Here is a 19,792-nt window from a genome sequence, read left to right as displayed (position 1 = left end):
CTGGTCTTGGCACCGTGGTCGTGCCAGTGGAGTCCCGGGCGGGTCCTGGTGCTGACCCTGGAATCACGGCGGGGGGGTCCCGGGGCTGACTCCGGCATCGCGCTGGGGGGGTCCTGGGTTGACCCCGGAATCACGCCCGATTTGGGCTGGGTGGAGCCGGGGGCGGGCGGGGCCGCGGCCGCGTCGCTCGGGCGGTTGTGCCGCGGTCGGTGTCCGCAGAGCTCTCGGCTCTCCTCGGTTCCTCCTCTCCGGTTCAACCGCTCCCGGCTGCCGAGCGGAGCAGGTAGGCTGGGGCTCGGCGGTAGTGGGGACTGGCCCTACCCAGAGCTGTGGGCTTTTCTTTGCTCGAGATGCCGTAACGTGATTCGGGGCCGAATTGCTGCTTTTCCTGCAGAATGTGGCTTCCCCTGCCCTGCTGGGGAGTGGGGTTATTGTTTTAGCCACAGCTCCCCTACGGATAAAGCGAAAAGAAGGTTTTCTGGCAGTCTCAAGGTTTTTCTCTTTTCTGCCCAGTCCATGTGCACGTAAAATCATGTTGGTGAGAAAGACTTAATCTTGCAGCCGGGTCGCTGGAGATGCCTCCCGCCTCTTTGGGATTTCGCATGTTTAAGCAACATGAATGTGTTGGGCTCTCTGCTAATGTCAGCTCACTGTCAAACCTTTTTGTCTTGAGGCAGTTGCCAAACTGCCACAACTCAAAATGTTTTACTGTGGTCATTGCTGCAAGATGTAGATGAACAGGTAAAGTGTCTAAAGGTCTCGTAGAATATTGCTGATTTTTGTATTGCATGGTGCTGTTTTAAAGCCTGGTGATACTGAAGTATACGCTTTGGGTAGTTTTTAGTCTGTGTAAATACACTGGGAATAGCTTAACTTGGCTGGGCTGGCTGTCGCTTGCGATGTCACTGTAATAGCAGGGAGGTGGGTGCCAGCAGGCAAAACCTGCTTGAGAAACCTACTTTGAGGATTACTGGTTCCTGCGGAGTTCCCCAGTACCACAGCTATGCTGCTGGGACTAATGGTTTATACCTGGTTTTCCTGTCTCTGGGCTATGAGAAATACTGCATGACTAAATATTTGGCTGTTATGAACAAAACTTTTGTGTGTGGATTTGGCTAAAAGTAGTATTGAAGGGCCATTTTGGCTCTGCTGAGGGTCTGGGCTTCTTGCAAGAGGCTGATGGTGTGTGAGCCTGACCTAGAGAATGAGCCCAGACCTGCAGATGTGGGGACTCGGTTTGAACCCTATAGACTTTGTGTTGTGGTCTACCGGTGTTAAAATTTTCCTTGCTCTGAATCCAGCTGTAATGCCTGCCCCTTGCCTCTCTTTGCTGAGCATTTGGAGTTCACAGTATGAATGCAGCATGAGCTCTCAGCTGCCTTGAAGCCTGCGAGTGCTTGAATAGCATCCTGGAATTCATGCTTTAATTTCCTCTTTGCTGTGGTGTGCAAAAACTGTTTTCTTGGGCATCAGCAGCATTAGAACTTATATATTGTAGCAGAGCAGACTTGATATTGTAGTAGAGCTCTTTTCAACGTGATTGCTTGCGGAGTTTTCAAACAGATGCTGTTTTGGTTTTGTTGTTGTGGTTTGTGTTTGTTTGGTTGGTTTTTTTGTTGTTGTTTTTTTAAATTAAGGCTTTTCTGTAGTTTGGGATTTAATTCACCTGTAAGGTGACTTTTTTTCACCTGGGGCAAAGCACCTTTTTTCATATGTGCCCAGCAGCCTCCATCCCAGGGTGCCTCCATATTGTAGCAAGTATGTAGTTTTCTAAGCTGCAAAAGTTTGATACCAAAATCTGAGTTGAACACTTTGGAGTGCAGCATTAGTGGTAGTTTCTTTTGACTGACGTTGAGCCTCCTGGGAGATGCAAGTCTGCGTTTCTATATACCAATCTGGACTGCAGATGTTTTATGACCTTTTGCACATCACTTCATCTCTCTTTTTAACCCCCTTCTAATTTATAAAGCCCTTACTTTGCAGGCATGTCACAGGGGTGTGGTTTGATAGACACTAAGACTCCATTGGAAAGCATCGTACGTTGAAAAACATAGATACCACTTTCTCCTCTGAGCTCAAAAGTCTGGAAGAAGGTGATAAAAGACTCTAATCTAGTGTAAACTTAAATAACCTAATGTGTTTTGATGGATTTTGGTGATAAACGTGTCTGAAAGCAGTATGTCAAAGCATTTTGGGATAAGGTCTTGCAGCCCATTGGGATCTCTGATTTGTAAATGGGGCCTCTCTGGGTAACAGCTGGGTGAGCTGTGGCTGTTTACATCTTTCTTCTGGAGGAGTCATGGGATGATTTAACTTGGCCGACATCTGTTTTTCATAAAGAGGAATTGGGGTTCTTGGGTCCAGCTGCATGTAGAAAAATAATGCTCAAAGTTTGGCACCTGGTCCCTTGTGCCCCAAGAGGGCGCAAGGGCAGCAGCAGAGCTCTTGGTTTGATCAGGAGCTGGGGTTTGAGATGGTGTTTGATGCTGAAAGGAAAACTTTTTTTTTTTTTTTTTTTTTTTCCTCCTCCTCCAGTTCATAGCATCTTTGATTAGTTGGATGGAGAATTGTGTCACTTGTCAAAGCTTTGTAAGCTGCAATGGGTGAGGGTCTTGTTTGCCTTCAGGAAAAATATCGCTCCCTGCGAGTACAGAGGAGTGTTGAAAAGGAGGCCCCACAGAGGTGGTGGCACCTCAGTCCTTTACAAGACCCAACTGACCAGAGCCCTCAGCATCCTGATCTGACTTCTCTTTTGACCCCGCTTTCTAGCTTCAAATGTCTTTTAGGCTCTCAGTTCAGCAAAATGTTTGCTTAACAGGGGATGTTATGGCTCATGTGCTTCTTTTCCAAGCAGTTTAAGTGCTTTTAGTTGGAGACATAAAAATGTCTTAGTTGTGACATGGTGTTCGAGCCTTCCTGCTGCAGATGTAAAATCCATATGGCAGTGAGTCTTAATTGAAACCTGCTGGAGTTATTTTTCTCCTTCATCATATTATATGAAATATTCTTTATGCAGCTGGCTTGAAAGGATTAGCCTTAATTAGGTATTTTTAATCAGTTAGTGCTATTCCTTTCTGTGATGCTGTTACTTTCCTGTTACTTTCTAAGAAACATGGGTTTGGGTTATATAAGGCACTTTAGTTGTGATATTCTACATATCAAATGTGGCCTGTGTGATTTGTTCGTTATTGTATGCCATGGCCTTTGGGTAGACGTCATTCACTGCAGCATTGTTAATTGTGCGGGTAAGTCCCTCCAGGTGTGTTGCGTAGTGAAAAGCTTGTCTGAAAGCAGGACCTGTTGCTTGGAAAGCAAGGTCTCTAAATTGTTTTTAGATTCAGATGTTTATAATACTTTCTCGTATTTGTTGCTGTTTGGTAAGACCGTTAGGTCAGTTTGCAGGGGAGTATGTTTTGTGATTGCGAAGAAGTTTGGAGAAAGAAATACAAATGCTGATGTAGCTTAAAGCATATTCCCCAAAGTAAATTACTCCAAGAGTCTGGAATGTGTCGGTGGGAGGCTTCAGTTTTAGTGAGATGTTGCTCCATGCGTGCAGGAGTTCTTCCCCTCCTAAATAATTGTTTCCATCTGCATAGCTTATTCCATCAGCCCCTGGGCTGCCAGTGCCTGGCTGCTGATCTGTCTGCAATATTTGGGTCTCTTGTAAAACTGAACGTTTTTCTCAGCAAATCCTTTGTGCTACCTATGTATGAAGGGAACTTTACTGTTGTCATACAGAAAAATAATAGGGCAACCCCCACTGGGGGACCTTTTAAAATAAACAATATTCTTGTCTTTCATGTTCTTTTATGTTTTTAGAGGGAGAAGTTGCAGGACCCCTGAATCTTCTTGCATAATGTCTGGCAAGCCTATTATTAATTCACTGTTGTCTGAGAGTTGTTTAGTTTTTATATAATATGATATATAAATTGCAGTGTTCCGGGCTGGTTGAATTGAATACTGTGGCCTGTGGTCTGTGAGATGTCCCTGTGAACATACACGGTCACATCATATGGTGGAGCCTGAGCATAGGGAGTGGTAGTGAATACAGCAAATAGTGGAGACTTCGGTGTTTTAGTGAACAGCTTGGCTGAGCCCCAGGCGCACTTCTAGTGCATGAATTCCTGTTTGTTGGTTTTGCAGCAATAATGTACTAATTCCTTTGCCCTGTTTTTGCCCTTTTATAGAAGATTCCTTCTAGGATGATGGACTTTGTGACTTTATTAACAGTGGGTTTTGGTACTGACGTGTTACTGTTATGTGTATATTGGGAAGCGGCTGCCAAGGAGCTGGTGAGGGCAATGGGAAGAATCTGCTCGACTATTATATGCTCGTGGTTCAGCAGGAGCATAGCAGGCAGCCAGTGCATTGAGAATGGCAGGCTCCTGACCAAGAGTTATCATTTTATACTTCTCAGTTATCCCAATGAAGCACAGGAGAGACATCATTGTAACCAAGAAACAGTGGAATGACACAAATGTGAAGCACTCTTCACTCCCTTGCCTCTGCCCTCTTCTTTTTGAAGGTTCGTTCTTCTGACTTAGTTGAAGCCAATTAGTTGAGGTCAGCTGTTTCCTGGAGGAGGCGGCATGACAGATGTGTTTTTCCTTAATCTCAGTTCTTGGTGAACCTTCTCTGGGCTTAGCCTGTGGTGGATGTGGAGAGCATGCACACGAGGAGACGTCAGCCTGGTGGGGTGCTGGGGCATCTGAAGGGCTGGCTGGCAGTGCCGCTGCTTTGGGCTGGAAAGGAGACTTTTGCATGAGGCTGTCTGGGTGATGGACATTGCCATTCAACTCTGTGAACTTAAGCTGCTGCTGCCAAATGAACAGTTATGCTGGAGTTCTGGGAGCTCACATTTCTCCGTGTCTCTGTGTGTGCCCAGCTGAGCGTGCTGCAGCACTTGAGCACCTATTTCTCCTGCTTGGTCATGCTGCTGACAACCCCAACCAAGTGACCAACACTGGAGATGAAAGCCGTCTTTCTTGCGTTGAGGGCGCCTGTAAGCTCTCGAGTGAACAGGAGCCTGTAACTCTTGCGATGTCCATAGCAGATGGCCAATATATAATGGAACTGGAAGGATATCCTCTTTAAGCAGCAAATAAATACAGCTTTGCTGATGAAAGTTGTTTTTCTCGGTCAAGGTAAAGCTCGGACAATGTCAATGTTTGAAAACAGCAGGGCTGACACAGTGGAAGGAAATCCTTGCATGCCTCACAGCGGAAGGTAGACATGAGCCTGCAGTATATACATCCCTGCAGCTGACCTGAGATACGGTTGTTTTGGTCAAATATTCCAGAATCCTGGACTCGCTCCAGCTTGCTCATGAGTAGGGTAAAAGTAGATAAAGGTAACAGCTGTGTTTAGATGCAGTATTTCCTTTGACTAACGGGAGAGGAAGAATACCTCCTGGGAGCAGTCCTTCTAATGATATCCCAAAACCAAGAGTTTTGGAATTCATTCACTTCGTGCTTCCTACGCTCTCTTGGCCGGCACAAAGCAGGCGTGAAGCTGCTGGATGTTTGCAGGCCAGGAAAAGTCTGGAGCAAGCACAGAGCTGCAGGGTCAGTTGGGAGGTTCAAGGTTTTATTAAATACCAGCATGCACTGTGGAAAAAGCTTTTTGGAGAATGGCTTGTTGCAGCTAGAATAAGCTTTGCAAAAATGTGCTAGTTGGAAGAAAACCTAACCGGGGGGCAAATCTATAAGCAGGACCAAGAAATTGCTTCTTCGAGGCTTTCCTGTGAGCTCTGCTAGTGAGATCTGTGCAGTTTTGTAGTGGATTGGCATTACCTCACTGTCCACAAAGCAGATGGCAAAGAAAAACTCATCTTTGTAAATGTCAGAAAGTTGCTACTTGGTTGCTTTCTGGGGATCTATGAATAACATTTAACCCTATATAAGTACTTTTTTCTGACAATAGTACTGAGTCAAGTGTTCATTGAGACTACTCAAAGTTACAGGAGGATGTACCCTGTGAATACAACTTTATAATGTGAGCTCATTAGGTAGAAATCAAACGGGCTCAGTCCCCCTTCAGTGGACCGGTGTAACTTGTTAATTCTCTAATTCGTTACTTCATTAATTCACCAATTCACTAAATTGTGTGTGCATGAGGAAGCCAGTTTCCCAGCTGACGGTGAAAATGCTCATCCTTTCTCCTCTGTCAGGGGGCAGGTGTCCCAGTGTCCCAGCGGGAAGCCCGGGAGCCTCAGCAGTGCAGATGCTGATGGGTCAGCTTGAAAGCTTTTTGGATAACGTGATGTACTTGCGCCTCTCACCATGGAAGTTTGGTTTCTGCCACTCCTGTGGGTTGTTCCAGTTAATTCTGAAGTTTCAATCTTACCAGAACCTGTCGGACAGTTGCTTTTGCACAGCTGCAAGGACAGCAGGTCTCATCTCCCGTTTTCCTTTGTATCTGGTGTACACGTAGCTCTTGCTTTAGCCCAGCGGTGCTGTTCCCAGCATAGACCAGGCTGAGCTGCATCAGCGTGTGCAAGAGTCGAGTCAGCAGCCACAGTCCAGTGATGCCCGCGTTGGAAAATGTCCATTGTACAAAAATTCGGTTGCTTAGACCAGCCTGGTTAAAACATACTGTCCTGAATATCAGTTTGGTTACGGGAGTTCATCACACTTACTAGAGCTGTGAGCTAAAACAGAGTTGCTGTAGTTCATCTGCTTGTGTGTATGTCTTTAGATTTACTTTTATGGCATCTTTGTAGTTTTCAGCTCGCCCGCGAGTCTGAATTGAATTTCTGCTTTTTTAGCTTGTTGGATTCAACAGTGCTTATTCAGTGGATGATCTATGTGATGTTTTCTTTTTGCCTTTGCAGTACCGCTGTATTACTCTGAACTTGCACACTGAGTGTAAACTGAAGAATAAAAATCTGTCTTGCAACATCACTTGACATTGATGCCTGGGACTTCATATGTCTGACCTCCCCTTTGGCCCTGCAGTTAGAGCAGTGGATTTTTATACAAAAGCAAACAGTGTGTGGATTTAGAGGCACTACTCCAGCCTCTGACCAACCTTTGAGATATCTTGCACCATTAACCTCACCTGCCTTGTGTTGTTCTTCCTTTAAACTCTGCACTATAGAGTTTGGAAAGGTCTGTAGCAAGTTCTCCCATTCCCCTCATTGGCCTCTAAGTCCAAGATCGTGCCTGCAATCTTCTGATTCTGGTTTTCATGAAATCTCATGGCAATTAAACTTTGTCATGCATATTTTGGAAAAACAAGCCCTCTCCTAATGAGTTAACAAACTCTTGACTACTAATACCTCTTTAAGAGCGGTGAGCATTATTGTGCAATCGGGTTCAGCATCTCATCCAGTTCTGTTCCAGCTGTTGCATCGTTTATAGACGAAACTAGTACAAACAAGCTCTGTGTGGTGACTTCAGAGCAGGGTGCCAGCATAGCAAAAATTGTGACAGCTGAGTGTGGTGGTTTTTTTTTTTTTTTTTAAAACTTCTGAGCCTTTAAAGCAGCAGCCCAGTTCTGTTTCTATCCCAGCTCTCTTGTCTCTATAGGACAAATGAGAAGAATACCTAAAATTATAAATTATGGGCCACTTGTAAACTCCCCCCACACTGAGAAATTTGGATTCCTCCTGATGGTCCTGTTACTGCTAAAGAGATGAAGAAGTAGAACAGAAGCCTGTTAGGATAAATGATGGCACTTTTGAGTACAAGCTCAACGGTTGCTTATGAGCGAAATAATTGGCACTTACCTAGTGCCTGATGCTAAATAAGAACTTCTGCTACTGAGCTGTATTGCATTTAGTTTTTATTTTGGAAATAATTGATTGAGCAATCGGGATCCGCACAAATGCTGCTCCTTTTGAGAGGAGGAGTTTGTTCTGTTCTCCTGCTCAGAGACTGATGGATGTCCTGCCTGCAAATGTGCACGGTGGCATTTCATTCCCGAGTAAATGCCCTGTATCCACGTGTGTAAGGACAATGTGTGGGGACCTGTTTGGTAAGTATTTTTCTCTGGATCTTAAATTTGGAATAGTTGGATAAGTGGATTTAGTTTTTATTATAATCACTCAATAAGACAAGCTTTGATAACACGGGGGGTTCCAGCTCACTCTCCGCAGTAGTTTCAGCTAGTCTGACCCAATATAAAAACTTCTGGGTAGATTTTTAAAACGATAGGATCCTAAAATCTATCAAAACACCCAAACGGGGCATTGCTTCAAAAACTACATTTGTGTTTTGTCCAGGCTCTGCTCTTGGGTGTTTCACTTTTAATCTCAATAAACGGCTGAGTTGTGTAGCTACAATGAGGTCACTTTGACTTCTCCCCTTGTCTTACCATCCTAGCTAAAATTCGAGCTTATCTGAGTGGAGCTATCGGTAGCTGTTGTTTGGCTGTCTCATAACCTCGGTAGCTCTGAGCCATCAGCTCTGTGCCGATCGTGGGGCTGTGCCATGTGCATGACTTCGGTTCCGTCAGGAGTGGATGTTTGACATTCTTTGCGCAGTAACTCCTATGGGATGCCCGAAAACACACTGACTCATGGGGAGTTCAACCCATGGAGCCCATCCCGCTGCTTGTGATTACGGTGCAGGAAATAAACAGGATGACAACCTAATCTATCATGTCTTTGGGCTGAGAACTGGGACAGCAGAGTACGATAGTCCACTTCTGACATGTTTCTTATTTGTAGCTCTGTTGCCCCATCCTTTTCCCAGAAGGGAACAGAAAACTCAACTTGTAAAAATCAAAATGAGGTTTGTGAAACAGGTTGGGATGTGACCTTGGGAATTTGAACTCTTGCGTATTCTTTTTTTTCTATGAAAATGAAGGAGGTTTAAAGTGCTCCAATGAACGTGGTGCTGGGGCCAAGCTCTGCAGCGTGGACTCCAGTCCCGTGTGAGCTCGACTGACTCATCTGGGCTGGCATGAGGTGGTGGTTACTCATGAGAGCCGGAGAGGGACCTGACTGCTCATCATTTGTCCCATCTGCCTCTCTTCTATCACACCTTAGAAATGACATGTAGGACTTTGTCAGCTGGTTGCGGTGATAATTGATCCCTGTGTTTGAAGGAAGTGGACAAGCAGCTCGGTGATTATTAATCTGGTGCCTGTCACTTCTTTCTGCCCTTAGTGGCCAGCAAGAAAGATGCAGTTTTTGCAAGGCACAGCACCCGGGAGATGTCAGGCATGTGTTTGAGTAGGGAGGTAAACAAGGTCATCCTCAGAAACCCGCTAAGACTTCTAATTTTATGCACTCTGAAAATGCCCAGGAGGCAGAAACATATTCAATTTAAATTAGTAAATAAGTCTTGGTTATTCATCAGAATAAGTGTTTTTGTGTATTAAGAATAGCTGCTGTGTCTCAGCGCTTCCTCCCATTGTTGCAGCTCTTCCTTGAGTAGTGCAAATGTTTGGGGTGGTTTAAATTACATTTACAGTAGTAATTAAGTTTAAGCAACTTTGCAGTTCACTTATCTAAATAGACATCTGTCTCTAAAGAGCGTACAATTTTATATTTTTTCCCCCTCCTCCTTCACTCCCCCAGCCACAACACTGTCAAACAGGGCGGGCAGCTGGTGGCAGTCGTGTGTCCAACCACTGGCCTGTGTCTGATGGACATCTCTGCTCAGAGCTGCTCCTTCTGATGGGGACATGATGCAGTTGCTCTGGCTGCAGCATCACATCCCACCAAGTACCAGTGGTTCCTTCTTTGCCCAATGTTTTGGTTTTTTTTTCTTTTTTCTTAAATGTGAGATTAGTAGCCATCTGCATGCAAACAATCTCAGCTTAGGAAGAATCTGTTCTTGCTGTTTGTCCACCACCTGAAGTCCTAACCCTCTGTTTATCACAACTCTTGGGTGCAGTAAAGGAGGTGATGTGCTCTGACATACAGCTCGTGGCTGCAGACAGGTTGGGTTTTACCATAAGGAGGGTCTGACTGTTCATCGTTGGGTCTGAGCCACCCTAAGGGTGGGTAGAGCAGGGGGCTCAAGGAGGCGATGCTGGGCAGTTGGGGAAGGTGATGCTTTACCTCTCCACTGGGTCGATACCCCAGCTCCCGTGGGCACACCTGTATCTCTCCCAGTAGGATGACAAATTCGGTCCCGTCTCGTGAAGCAAAGTCATGAATAGAAGCACTTTGTAGGGTTTGAGTGTTGCTGTGGCTGTTTCGTGGCAGCTGTTTTGCTGGGAGATGCTGGTTTGATCTCGCAGAGCGGAGCTGGCCGGTGTTGCGGGGCTGGGAGCTGGTGTCTGTCACCCAGACGTGGCTGCAACTTGGTGCTTTGCCCCAGGACACAGCCTGGGTGCTGCCTCCCTGCCAGACTGGGAACAAGCTGCGACTTGGATAATCTCATCGCCTTGGCGACTCCAGAAACTGTAATAATCTCTTAATCTTAATGGGCCCACATGATGGATGGGTAACACTACTTGAGGATTCTCTTGATATGTGGCAGGGTGGAGGTGGGATAAATTATTTTCAGGCTTTCGCAATGTTATGTACTCTGTAAAAATAAACCTGCTGGAGAAAAAAGAATTGCGTGTTAGGGATTTCAGCTATGTTCAGGCTTTTCCACTCTAGTTCACAGTGCAGCGTCTTTCACTTGCACTTGATTTTCATGGTAAAAAGTTACTTTGGGGATGCTTGCAAAATGTAACGATGCCATAAGGTCTTGCGATGCAGCTCGTGAACGTTGTGTTCAGGCTGACCTGACGGCCCTGATGCTGGGCTCTGCCAGGCTGGTGGGGTCCCTGCGGTCTGACAGAGGATTTCTGTGGTCTTTAGGTCTCCAGCCTGCATGTGCTTTGCCCAGCAGAAATTCCCCATTATCCAAAAGCACGTTGGGTGTTTTTTCCCCCTCCTTTTTGGTCCTGAAAAAGTCAGGTTTACTGGGCGAGCCAAGTCATGTCGGTTTGGCAGGACATGTAGATACCTTCAAAAATACCTTGAGTACCAAAGCTGTGATGATAAGAGCGCTGGGTCTGTACCAGTGATTCATTTGAACTAATTGGCTGCTGAGAGCATTGGTATGTCTCTTTGTCTCCATGTTTGAGTGAGATTCAGCTCCTATGATACAGATTATCTCATCCTAGTGAGCTTGGCTCATCTCGATGCCACGTGGATTGTCCTGGAGCATGAAACATACTGGAGAACTTGAAACTAGAGTTGGAATATTTATCCTGATTCCCTCCATCTGAAAATGCAGACTCAGCTGGCCTCGTGTCCTATTCCTCCACCTCTTTTCTCACAAGCTAAGAAATAAACTTACTGATTATTCCTCTCAAATGCCATGAATAACTGAAGTCCAGACGGGGTGAATATGAGAGAGGCTGTAGATGGTGGTGCAGCTGTTATTATCCACAGAGATCTTAAACTTTCAGTAATGCTTGTGTAATGCTTTATATGAGTAATCGAAGCTGAACGAACTATTAGAGAACTCTGTTTTCATTCTGGATACTTTAGATTCATCTGAGTTGTGCAACAAGCCCAGCTGAATTATTACTTCTGCGTTGGAAACCTGCAACGATGGAGCTCGCTCATGAGTGACTGACAGCCATCTGAAAATCTGCTGGTCCAAAGGGACAAGCAGCTGGCTGAAGTTATTAAAGTAAATGTAATGAGAAGGAACACGGTTGTGGGCTGTTGTGCCTGTCTGCTTGCAGTACTGGCAGCTTAGATGTGCTTTTGCATACAGGAGAAGGGATGGTCTGAAACCCAACCGTGTGTTTCAGGGCATGGTGTTAAGCTTAGAGCAGCCCCATCTCTTCTCATAGATGTTTTTGTTGTTGCCCTTCCTCGCTCTCCCCTCCCACGTCTCAAACCCTGGGCAGTCTGTGTGGTCACATATGATGGTGTAGGCTTCTGTTCAATGTAGCTTTGCAACAACCATACCCTGTGTACCTGAATAAAGCATCACGACTGTTTTGATTCACTTTTTTGCACGCTGGTAACTGGTTTCGGAGCTGATAGAAGTTATATGGATAAGCTGAGTTTTGAATTTGATCCCTCATGATTCTTATTAGGACCACTTGTGATGAATAAGCTAAATAAGAAAAGTAACACAATGTATATGCAAGGCTTGTGGGTCTGTTGGGAGCAGAAGCGAGCCAGGGGAAGGCAGCTGTGACTCCAGCTGTACATAAGAGCTTTCCCCCAGGTGCCTTCAGTTACCTGGAGAAAGACCCACCTTCAGCATGGCGAGTCCTCGCTGGAAGCCTCTCCTCTTGCTTTGCTTCAGTGTCTAAAATTTGGGGGGAAGGAGTAAAATTTTGGAGGAATTTGAAGTAGAAAGGAAGCAGGGGGAAGGAAAAAAAATCCCATTAATGCTTTTGCATACTTCTGAGTCGCAGATGAAATTGCCTTCCCTCTACCTCCCCAGGGGACTGAAGCTGTGCTGGGGTTTGGCTATGGGGTGGGGTTGCGTCTAAACCATGGAAAATTGATGTCGTTTAATGTAGCACAGAGAATGTTAATCAGAGATCCCTCTTGGACACAGCCAGGGTAGGCTTGGGACAGAGTCTGGGCTAATCCTGGTCTACAGAAGGTGCGAAGCGGGATCCTGGCAGGAATTTGGGCAACGTTCCTTCTGCAACACATCAGCTGTGTGTTCGCAGGGTGGGGTGAAAGCAGCTGGACTGAAGCAGTGGCTGGAAAAAATAGCTATACTCATGGGTAAGGAAGAAAACTGAGATGGCCTCTGTGTGTTTTAATGAGGGATTGTCCCTAAAATAGCTGCTCCTGCCCTTTAAGCTGTTGCAGGCAAAGCAGGCTGAGCCATAGATCCAGTCTTTCTGGGAGTATTGGAAAAAAAGAGTGGAGTTATTAGCTGTGCTGGAGAAGCTCAGTGTGTCTTCATTAAGGAAACCTTAAGTAAATTACCTGTTTGTCCCTTTTAACTTCAGGATTACGAATAGTAAATGTTAGAGGAAAGTTACAGAAACACTGTGAAAGGAGGTTGGGTGGAGAGAATAACAAGGAAAGAGCAAAACCTGTTGGGACAGCAGGTAGACGGAAATTCGAGTGCTTTAACCCCTTGCTTGCTTATGTGTTTCTTGCTGAGATTTTAAAGAAGAATCTGGATCTTGCAAAATATTCTCTGTGGGTGTTATGGGTTTATGCTGTTCTTTCAACACCAGCGTCTTGCATACAGCTGGGATTTACTCAGTGCTCAACTATGGCAGGATATGCTGAGTTTGCTTTTTTTATAATAACAAATGCTTGAGTTTTTTGCTGCACCCCCACCCCTAAGTCCCCAGGCAGATCCTTTGTGCTTTTCTTGATGTTTTCTTATTTCAGAGAAGTGCAGTTTTGAGGAGCAAATACACTGTTTGACTCCTCCTTCCCAGCGCTGCTTGTGGGAGTTACTTTTTCAGGCAGCTGAGGCTTGAGTTAATGTTTAGCAGACCTTAAGTTCAGCCCAGGCTTGGAAATAACTCCGTTTAGTTTTCAGCTACTTGGAGGGCTGGGTGCTGCCGCGGGTGGCTCAGCCTCGGGCACCGCTGCCTGGAGGTCGCGGGTGGGTTTACCATCACTTCTGCTCAGAAGTGTCACCCGGGCGGGCGGATACGGGGAGGGAGGAGAAGGATGCTCACGGCCACCCAATTAGCACCTCGTGGGTGATGAGGAGCAGCTCTTCGTTATCCGCCGCGAGGCTCGGCAGTCACTCCCTGACAGCGCAGGGGTGCGGATGGACTGACCGCCGCTCTCCTCCCCGGCGGACATGGACAAGCGTGGCACGTGTGGCTCGGGGGCCACCAGCAGCGGGATCCCCAGGCCCCGGGTGACGTTGGCACCAGGCAGCTGTGCCCGGCTCGGCAGGTACGGAGTGTGGTGGGGTACGGCTTGGGGGTACGGCTGTGCGGGGTGACGCTGCTCTTCGTCCCACAGGGACAGGGCGATACCTGGGGCAGGGTGGCTGGGAAACAAGGTAAATTTCCAGGGACGAGCAAGCTATAATATGTTCTTTAAACCTGTACTTTGACCGCTTGATCATGAAATGAAACTGATTGCCGCCCCCCTTTTTTAAAAAATTTTGTGGATTTTTTGTGTTAACTCTGTGACTGGGATCAGTGCAGCGAGCTGTGCAAGTGGGAGTGGGGGGTAAAATGCAAACTCTGTCTTTCCCCTGGCAGCTCGTGGGGTTTGAGGGCTGTGCTGTGATTTGTAGAACCGAACAAAGGCAAGAACTGCATATTTACAAATATTGCACCAAGCACACATACAAAAGGATACAACTAAAAATTGAACTACTTTGGTTGATAAACACTGTACTGTTTGTGTGCTTAAATGGCGCTAAATTACTTACGACTTCATCTAACGTATTTATATCAGCTTAGAAATTGCACCAAGTTTCAGAACATCTGCCTGCTGCAGTAATCGAAACTTGTTGGTTTTGTGTGGATGTACTCTCAGTGATTTTTTTTTTTTTTTTTTTTTTCCCTGAAACATAGCTCATGTTTTCATGTTTCTGTCCGACTTCTCATTTTTCCTAGTCTGCTTTGACCTTGTGTGTAGAAGTGAGAAAGGAAATCTTTAAAAGACGGCAGGCAAAAATTGAGATTAAAAAAACAAAACAAATCAAAAATCTTAGGGGCGATGACGGAATGACCCAGGAATTATACGGTAAATTACTTTAAAACTACCCATGTGTAAAAGAACTAGAGTAGCACCTTGAGTGTTGCAGGGTTTCTTTGATAAAAATCAAAATATTCAGTGGCAACGTATAATTTTTGCCAAGCAAGTTAGTTGAGTTCCGGTGTCTGTACTGGTGCCAGCACACCTCTGCGCTCAGGTCCGAAGAGGTGCTGCAGCAGGAACCCTGCCCTTGCTCACTAAGTTTGACCAAAACACTTAACTCCTGGCAAGTGGCAATTTGCATCTGTTAATCTGGGACACGCCAGCAGGTGAAAGACGTCCCGTGTGTATATGTGTAGCGAAGCCTCTCTGCTGGGATTGACCTAAAACGTGCCTGTACGATAAGGCGACGATACGCCAGTCATCCTGGTTTTCTAATTGATTGACATTAATGACTGTTTATTTTTGCGGCAGTGAGTGGGGCATGCTGGTAGGTTCCCATGAAGACACCCATCCATTTACCCCGGGTGCTGGTGTCGTTCCTCCAAAGCACGGCCGAGGAGCCGTCGTTGCTGAACTAGATCTCTCTGCCTCCTGCTCCTCCTTTCAGTGCTGTAAAGCTGCTGGTTCCTGGGGTGGCTGGCGCTGGTGGCCAGTTATTAGTGATATTAATAGAATTAGTTAGAAATCTCAACCTAGGGGAGGCTTTTCATGGCATTGTAATAACTGAGCACTTTTGATGTGTAATAACTCTTACCTGAGAAGTCCAAGCAAAGAGCTTATGACTGTCCTTCCTGTCTTCCTGCATCCCTAAACCTCTCACGTGTGAAGCATCGCTGATTCCAGCACGTCCCTCAGCTCCTCCTTGCTTTGTGCTGGTCAGCACGTTACTCTTGTGACCTCTTCAAAGTCTCTTGCCTGTTCCCATACATCTGAGCAACAACTTATAGTTACTCATTCCCTGCTGTGATGTAGCTACAGCTGGTAGAATGGGCTACAAGAAGAAAATAAGAATGAGTTCTATCATCCTGATTTAGTCTAAGTTCAACCTGAAAGAATTTGTAGGACAAATATTTAGTACGTGTGAATCTGCTTTTGTAAAAAGCTTTTGCGCTGATGAATGATCTCACAAAAAATAAATGCACGGCCTTTTTAGAAAGGATTCAACCACGCTAGCAGTCTTTCTTCTGAAAGCCATGTGGTCCTTCACCCCCTTTGTCCCTGAGCTGGACAGCCAAGATGTGCAGAGGTTGAGCATCCTGCCTACAGTCACAGCAGTCACGGAAATAAAGTCAGGGTGTCTCGTCTGACGTAACGGTAGCATGTTTTGAGGGTGCGTTCTGTAACTGGGAGGTATCGACTCGTTCTGGTGGTGGTAAGATCCCTGTGTGTGCTGTGGGGCTGTGACAGCCAAGTCACTCGAGGGCAGCGAGTCCGTGCCAGCCGTGCCGTGGGAATCCTGTGCACGGGCTCAGCCGGGGGAGCCCAGGGCAGCGTCTGTACCAGGGTGGTGGGTAAGAACAAGCGTGGAGAAGCTCCTGTTTGGAGCTGGTGTCACTGGGCTGCGGGTTTTGGTGTGCTGGTGTTATACTGATACATGGAACTGGTAGACTGGATCTTTGTGGCTGCTGGCTGGGCAAAGCTGCTTGTGTGTTTAGATGAACGTGGATTCAGTGGAGTGTGTGAAGGTACAAACAGGGATGAGAATGTCACCTTTTAATTATCGATTCTTATATAATCATCTGGTAGGTCAGACTTATCAATTAACAGTTGCATTAAAGATCACAGTACTCCTACAGCTTTGTTTTGGCCAGGTACCCCTTTCTGTGGCCGGATTTCCGTGTCAATGAAATCCCTTTCCTGTTTGGCTCACCATGCGAACGCAGGGAAAGTGAACAACGGGCTCGTCTGCAGTGTCCTTACAGCAAAACAAAAAAGCACATTCAGAGAGCATGGCTTATGGCTTCTGAGGCCAAAACAAACTCTTGTGTGATGGGACAAACACCCAGCTAACAGACTAAACTGAACATGCCTTTGAATATTTTTAATTTGGCTGTATCTGCATGGCCTTATCAATCTGGTGTTTGTGCTGCTCTGTGTTTGTCTGAGACGCCTCCAGGCAGATCTGTAATTACAGGCAAATTTTGCTATTCCTTAGCTTGCTTATTTAGACCCTTACTAGACAGAGTGGAGACAAGTTTAGTGCTGGTGGAGGCCTGAGATACAGATGTTGAGATGAAGTTTCACACAGATGTTGAGACGGCATTTCTTAGAGATGTTGAGATGGAGTTTCTTTGCTCTTAAATACTTTGATAGAAACACTTACTGCCAGGTAAGTTATAACCTGTGCCTTCTTTAAAACTCCCAGTGTTATGGTGGAGGTAGCCTCTGGAGTTTGGGTCCAGCACAGAAAGCACTGGAGGTGCTGGGCTAAAGCGGTGTGTTACAAGGGTCAGGATTCACCTCTCACTCCACATAGCACTGGGCAAAGAATTGCTGTTTTGTCTTTCTGGTGTCACCAGGGGTGCTGGGACAGGAGTTGGGGACAGTGCCTGGCTGGGGTGAGAGGAAGCTGGAGCTGGGATGAAACACTCCACGCATGCAGAGCTCCCTGGCACGTCCTCCTTATCACTTGCAGAACAGGCTTCTTGCAAACAACCCGAAATGACGCTGCTCCCCCGAGCTGCTTGCATAATGGGAGATCTTGATGAACTGATTGCTGCGTTACTGAAAACAAGCTGTAATCTTATTAGGAAACTGTAGTAGTGACATCTTAGCTATTCTTGCTGGTGCTAGAGAGACAGTGTGCCATCCCACGAGTGCGAAATCCTTGATAAAATGCCTTAATGCGAATATAAGTGATGGTTGGCAGCAGTTCTATGTAAACTAGCCTGGGCTAGAGGCACTGTGACTTCTTGCAGGAGATGCTCTTGATGAAACTACTGCATATATAAGCAAATCTCCTATGGTTAGAGATATGCAAAGACGTATGGCAGCAGGGGCAGCCTGTTTCTAAGATGGCTTTAATTGTGCCTCTTGAGCTGCTTTGGTTTAGTAAAGCACGGTAAGAGTATGTTGGGTAAGTAATTGTTCATCGGTAATTTGATAATTAGTCTGTCTTTACTTTTATGGTCTGGTCCGAGGAATTTGAACCAGCCATGTGCTTTTCATTTTTTCGTAAGAGTAAACTTCAGTGTGGCTCTTTTATTGTTGCTTGTGGGGAAGAGGAGGGCATTGGTAGTCTGTGGTGTTTATACTTCGTGTACAAAATTTGGAGGATTGTAGGAGTAGCAAAGCCAGGCTTTAAAGGTTTGCAATAAAGCTTGCTTTTGATTTAGACCTTTAGTAGAAAAGGTGTGGAGCTTGTGTCCACAAGGCATCTCCTGGATAAATTTGCTGTCTCTGTTGGGAATGGAGTTTTGTGTAATTCTGCATGTCTGAATAAAATAGCTGATTATGAATGTTTTATCTAAAGTTCTGATAATAAGTAGATTGACTTATTTCATAAATGGAGTTGTTCTTATATTAACTTTGCTATCTTTGAAAGACCAAGGTTTAAACTTCCAATAGTTTCAGTAAGCAAAATTATGAATCTTTTATATAGATACAGCTATAAATAGGTGACTAATTGCTTCAGGATTTTCTCTGGCTTTTCAAATCTTTTGTCTGTTGTTTCCAGATGCCTTTACCCTACTACGTGATTTTAAACAAGAAAACCTATCATGTTATGAACTGTGCTGGGCTGACCTTGAGTTGATTCTTTCTTTTAAGATTTACCTATGCAGTTCTTTGCTTGGGTTTAAACTGCTTGCTCAGGGTAGGGACTTGGAAGCAAAGTGAAGAGGCGCTTTTTTTTTTTTTCTGCATGGACTTTTCTGTGTGTTTCTTTTAATTTTGTGCTTTTGTACCCATTGATTGTTTTTGATCTTGAATTAAACTGAAAGCCAGTAAGATGTGCGTGTTGTGATGTTAATGTATTTTTGTTCTCTTTATCTGTCAAAATACTGCAACCAGTTGATAGAATATATATATATATTTTTTTTTTCTGAAGAGCTTTTGTTGCATGCTAGTGGTCTGAGTTGCTATGATGTTGTGATTTGGTGTGCTGCTCCTAACTTGCTCTTGAGGTTAATTCAGACTCCTTCCATCTGTTGCTTTCTTTCATGTCTGCCTTTGTGCTTGCTGCAGATCTTTGGAAATGTCTTTTAAAAATTAGGTGCTTGTCATGTGGAAGGACTCCCTTGCGTAACTCAATTCTTCTGCTCTTGTTGCCTTTTTTTCATCTTAGTTTTTCTGGAAACAATATTAAAGGAATTCCATTTTCTTGGCTTACACTTGTTGTGTCCTGTTCTGCTTGAAATGCTTGAGAAGGAACCTATTTATTCATCTGCTAGAGAGGTATTTCAATGAGGGAAGGAGGTTGAGCAAGCAGTGAAGTAGTTCAGGCAGCTACAGGTCCTTGGAGAAGCTCTCTGATGGGAATGATTCAAGCCCAGAATGAACAAATGCATAGCAACAGTGTTTATTTTATTTTGATATTCAAGAGGGCCAAGGGTTGCACGAGTGTTTGCAATGTATTTGTCGTGTGTTGACAGTATCTAGGAACAGATGAAAAACTACACTGAGACTGTATATTCTAGCCCAGGACTGGTGAGCCACCACCACTCAGAGTCAACGCCGTGCAGGCATGCAAATCTCGGTAAGGGCTCTACACGGAGGGGATTTATAGAAGAAATAATAAAAACATGAATTGTATATGGTCCAGACAAGTCTAATATCTCTTAACTCTGCTGTTAGTATTGTTAAGTCATGATTAGGCTGAAGGTGTTGAGGGAGTCAATTGAATGAATCTCAAGCCCCATTAAAACTAGTTCTGCTCTTGAATAAGAGCAGATTGAGTTTGGATGGTCAGTCTTTTCACAGTCATTCCTTTACGGCTGGCCTTAACCAGGTCTTTCTGGTCAGTTTGCTTTTTGTTGGGTTAATTTTTAAAACGTAAGCTTTTTGTTCCGTTGACAGTGCAAGTGAGTGAACTTGATCATTCCACCTGCTCTTTGCCCAGTTGCAACTGCGTGATTAACATTTTAAGCCAACAATCTACACTTTCAATCTAAACTGTTGCTATGCTTATACGTCAGAGATTGCCCTCCATTGACTTGGGAATGCGATGAGGAAGAACAATCTCTTAGGTACACTGAATTTAAAATTAACTTTCCACCCAGGTAGCTGGATTTGTGT

At 45.2% G+C, this 19,792-nt stretch overlaps 1 protein-coding gene across 2 annotated transcripts in view; it reads left to right on the top strand.

Moving 5' to 3' along the window:
- Nucleotides 1–204: 204 nt before the first annotated feature.
- Nucleotides 205–19,792, top strand: part of ARHGAP40 (Rho GTPase activating protein 40) — a 39,962-nt gene continuing 20,374 nt past the window's right edge. Inside the window, exon 1 of one of the 2 annotated variants that reach the window (XM_065645506.1) lies at nucleotides 205–283. Coding sequence is in view for 1 of the 2 variants with exons in the window: in XM_065645505.1 (XP_065501577.1) it covers nucleotides 13,701–13,798 (98 nt within the window). In the remaining variant the exon portion in view is untranslated. Of the gene's footprint in view, nucleotides 284–13,651; nucleotides 13,799–19,792 lie in introns of those variants that run through there. The other variant, XM_065645505.1, reaches the window with a different exon arrangement.

Source organism: Caloenas nicobarica, chromosome 15 (assembly GCF_036013445.1).
Source record: "Caloenas nicobarica isolate bCalNic1 chromosome 15, bCalNic1.hap1, whole genome shotgun sequence".
Taxonomy (NCBI): Eukaryota; Metazoa; Chordata; class Aves; order Columbiformes; family Columbidae; genus Caloenas; species Caloenas nicobarica.
Note: the sequence above shows the minus strand (reverse complement) of the source record. Positions and strands in the feature narration are given on the sequence as shown.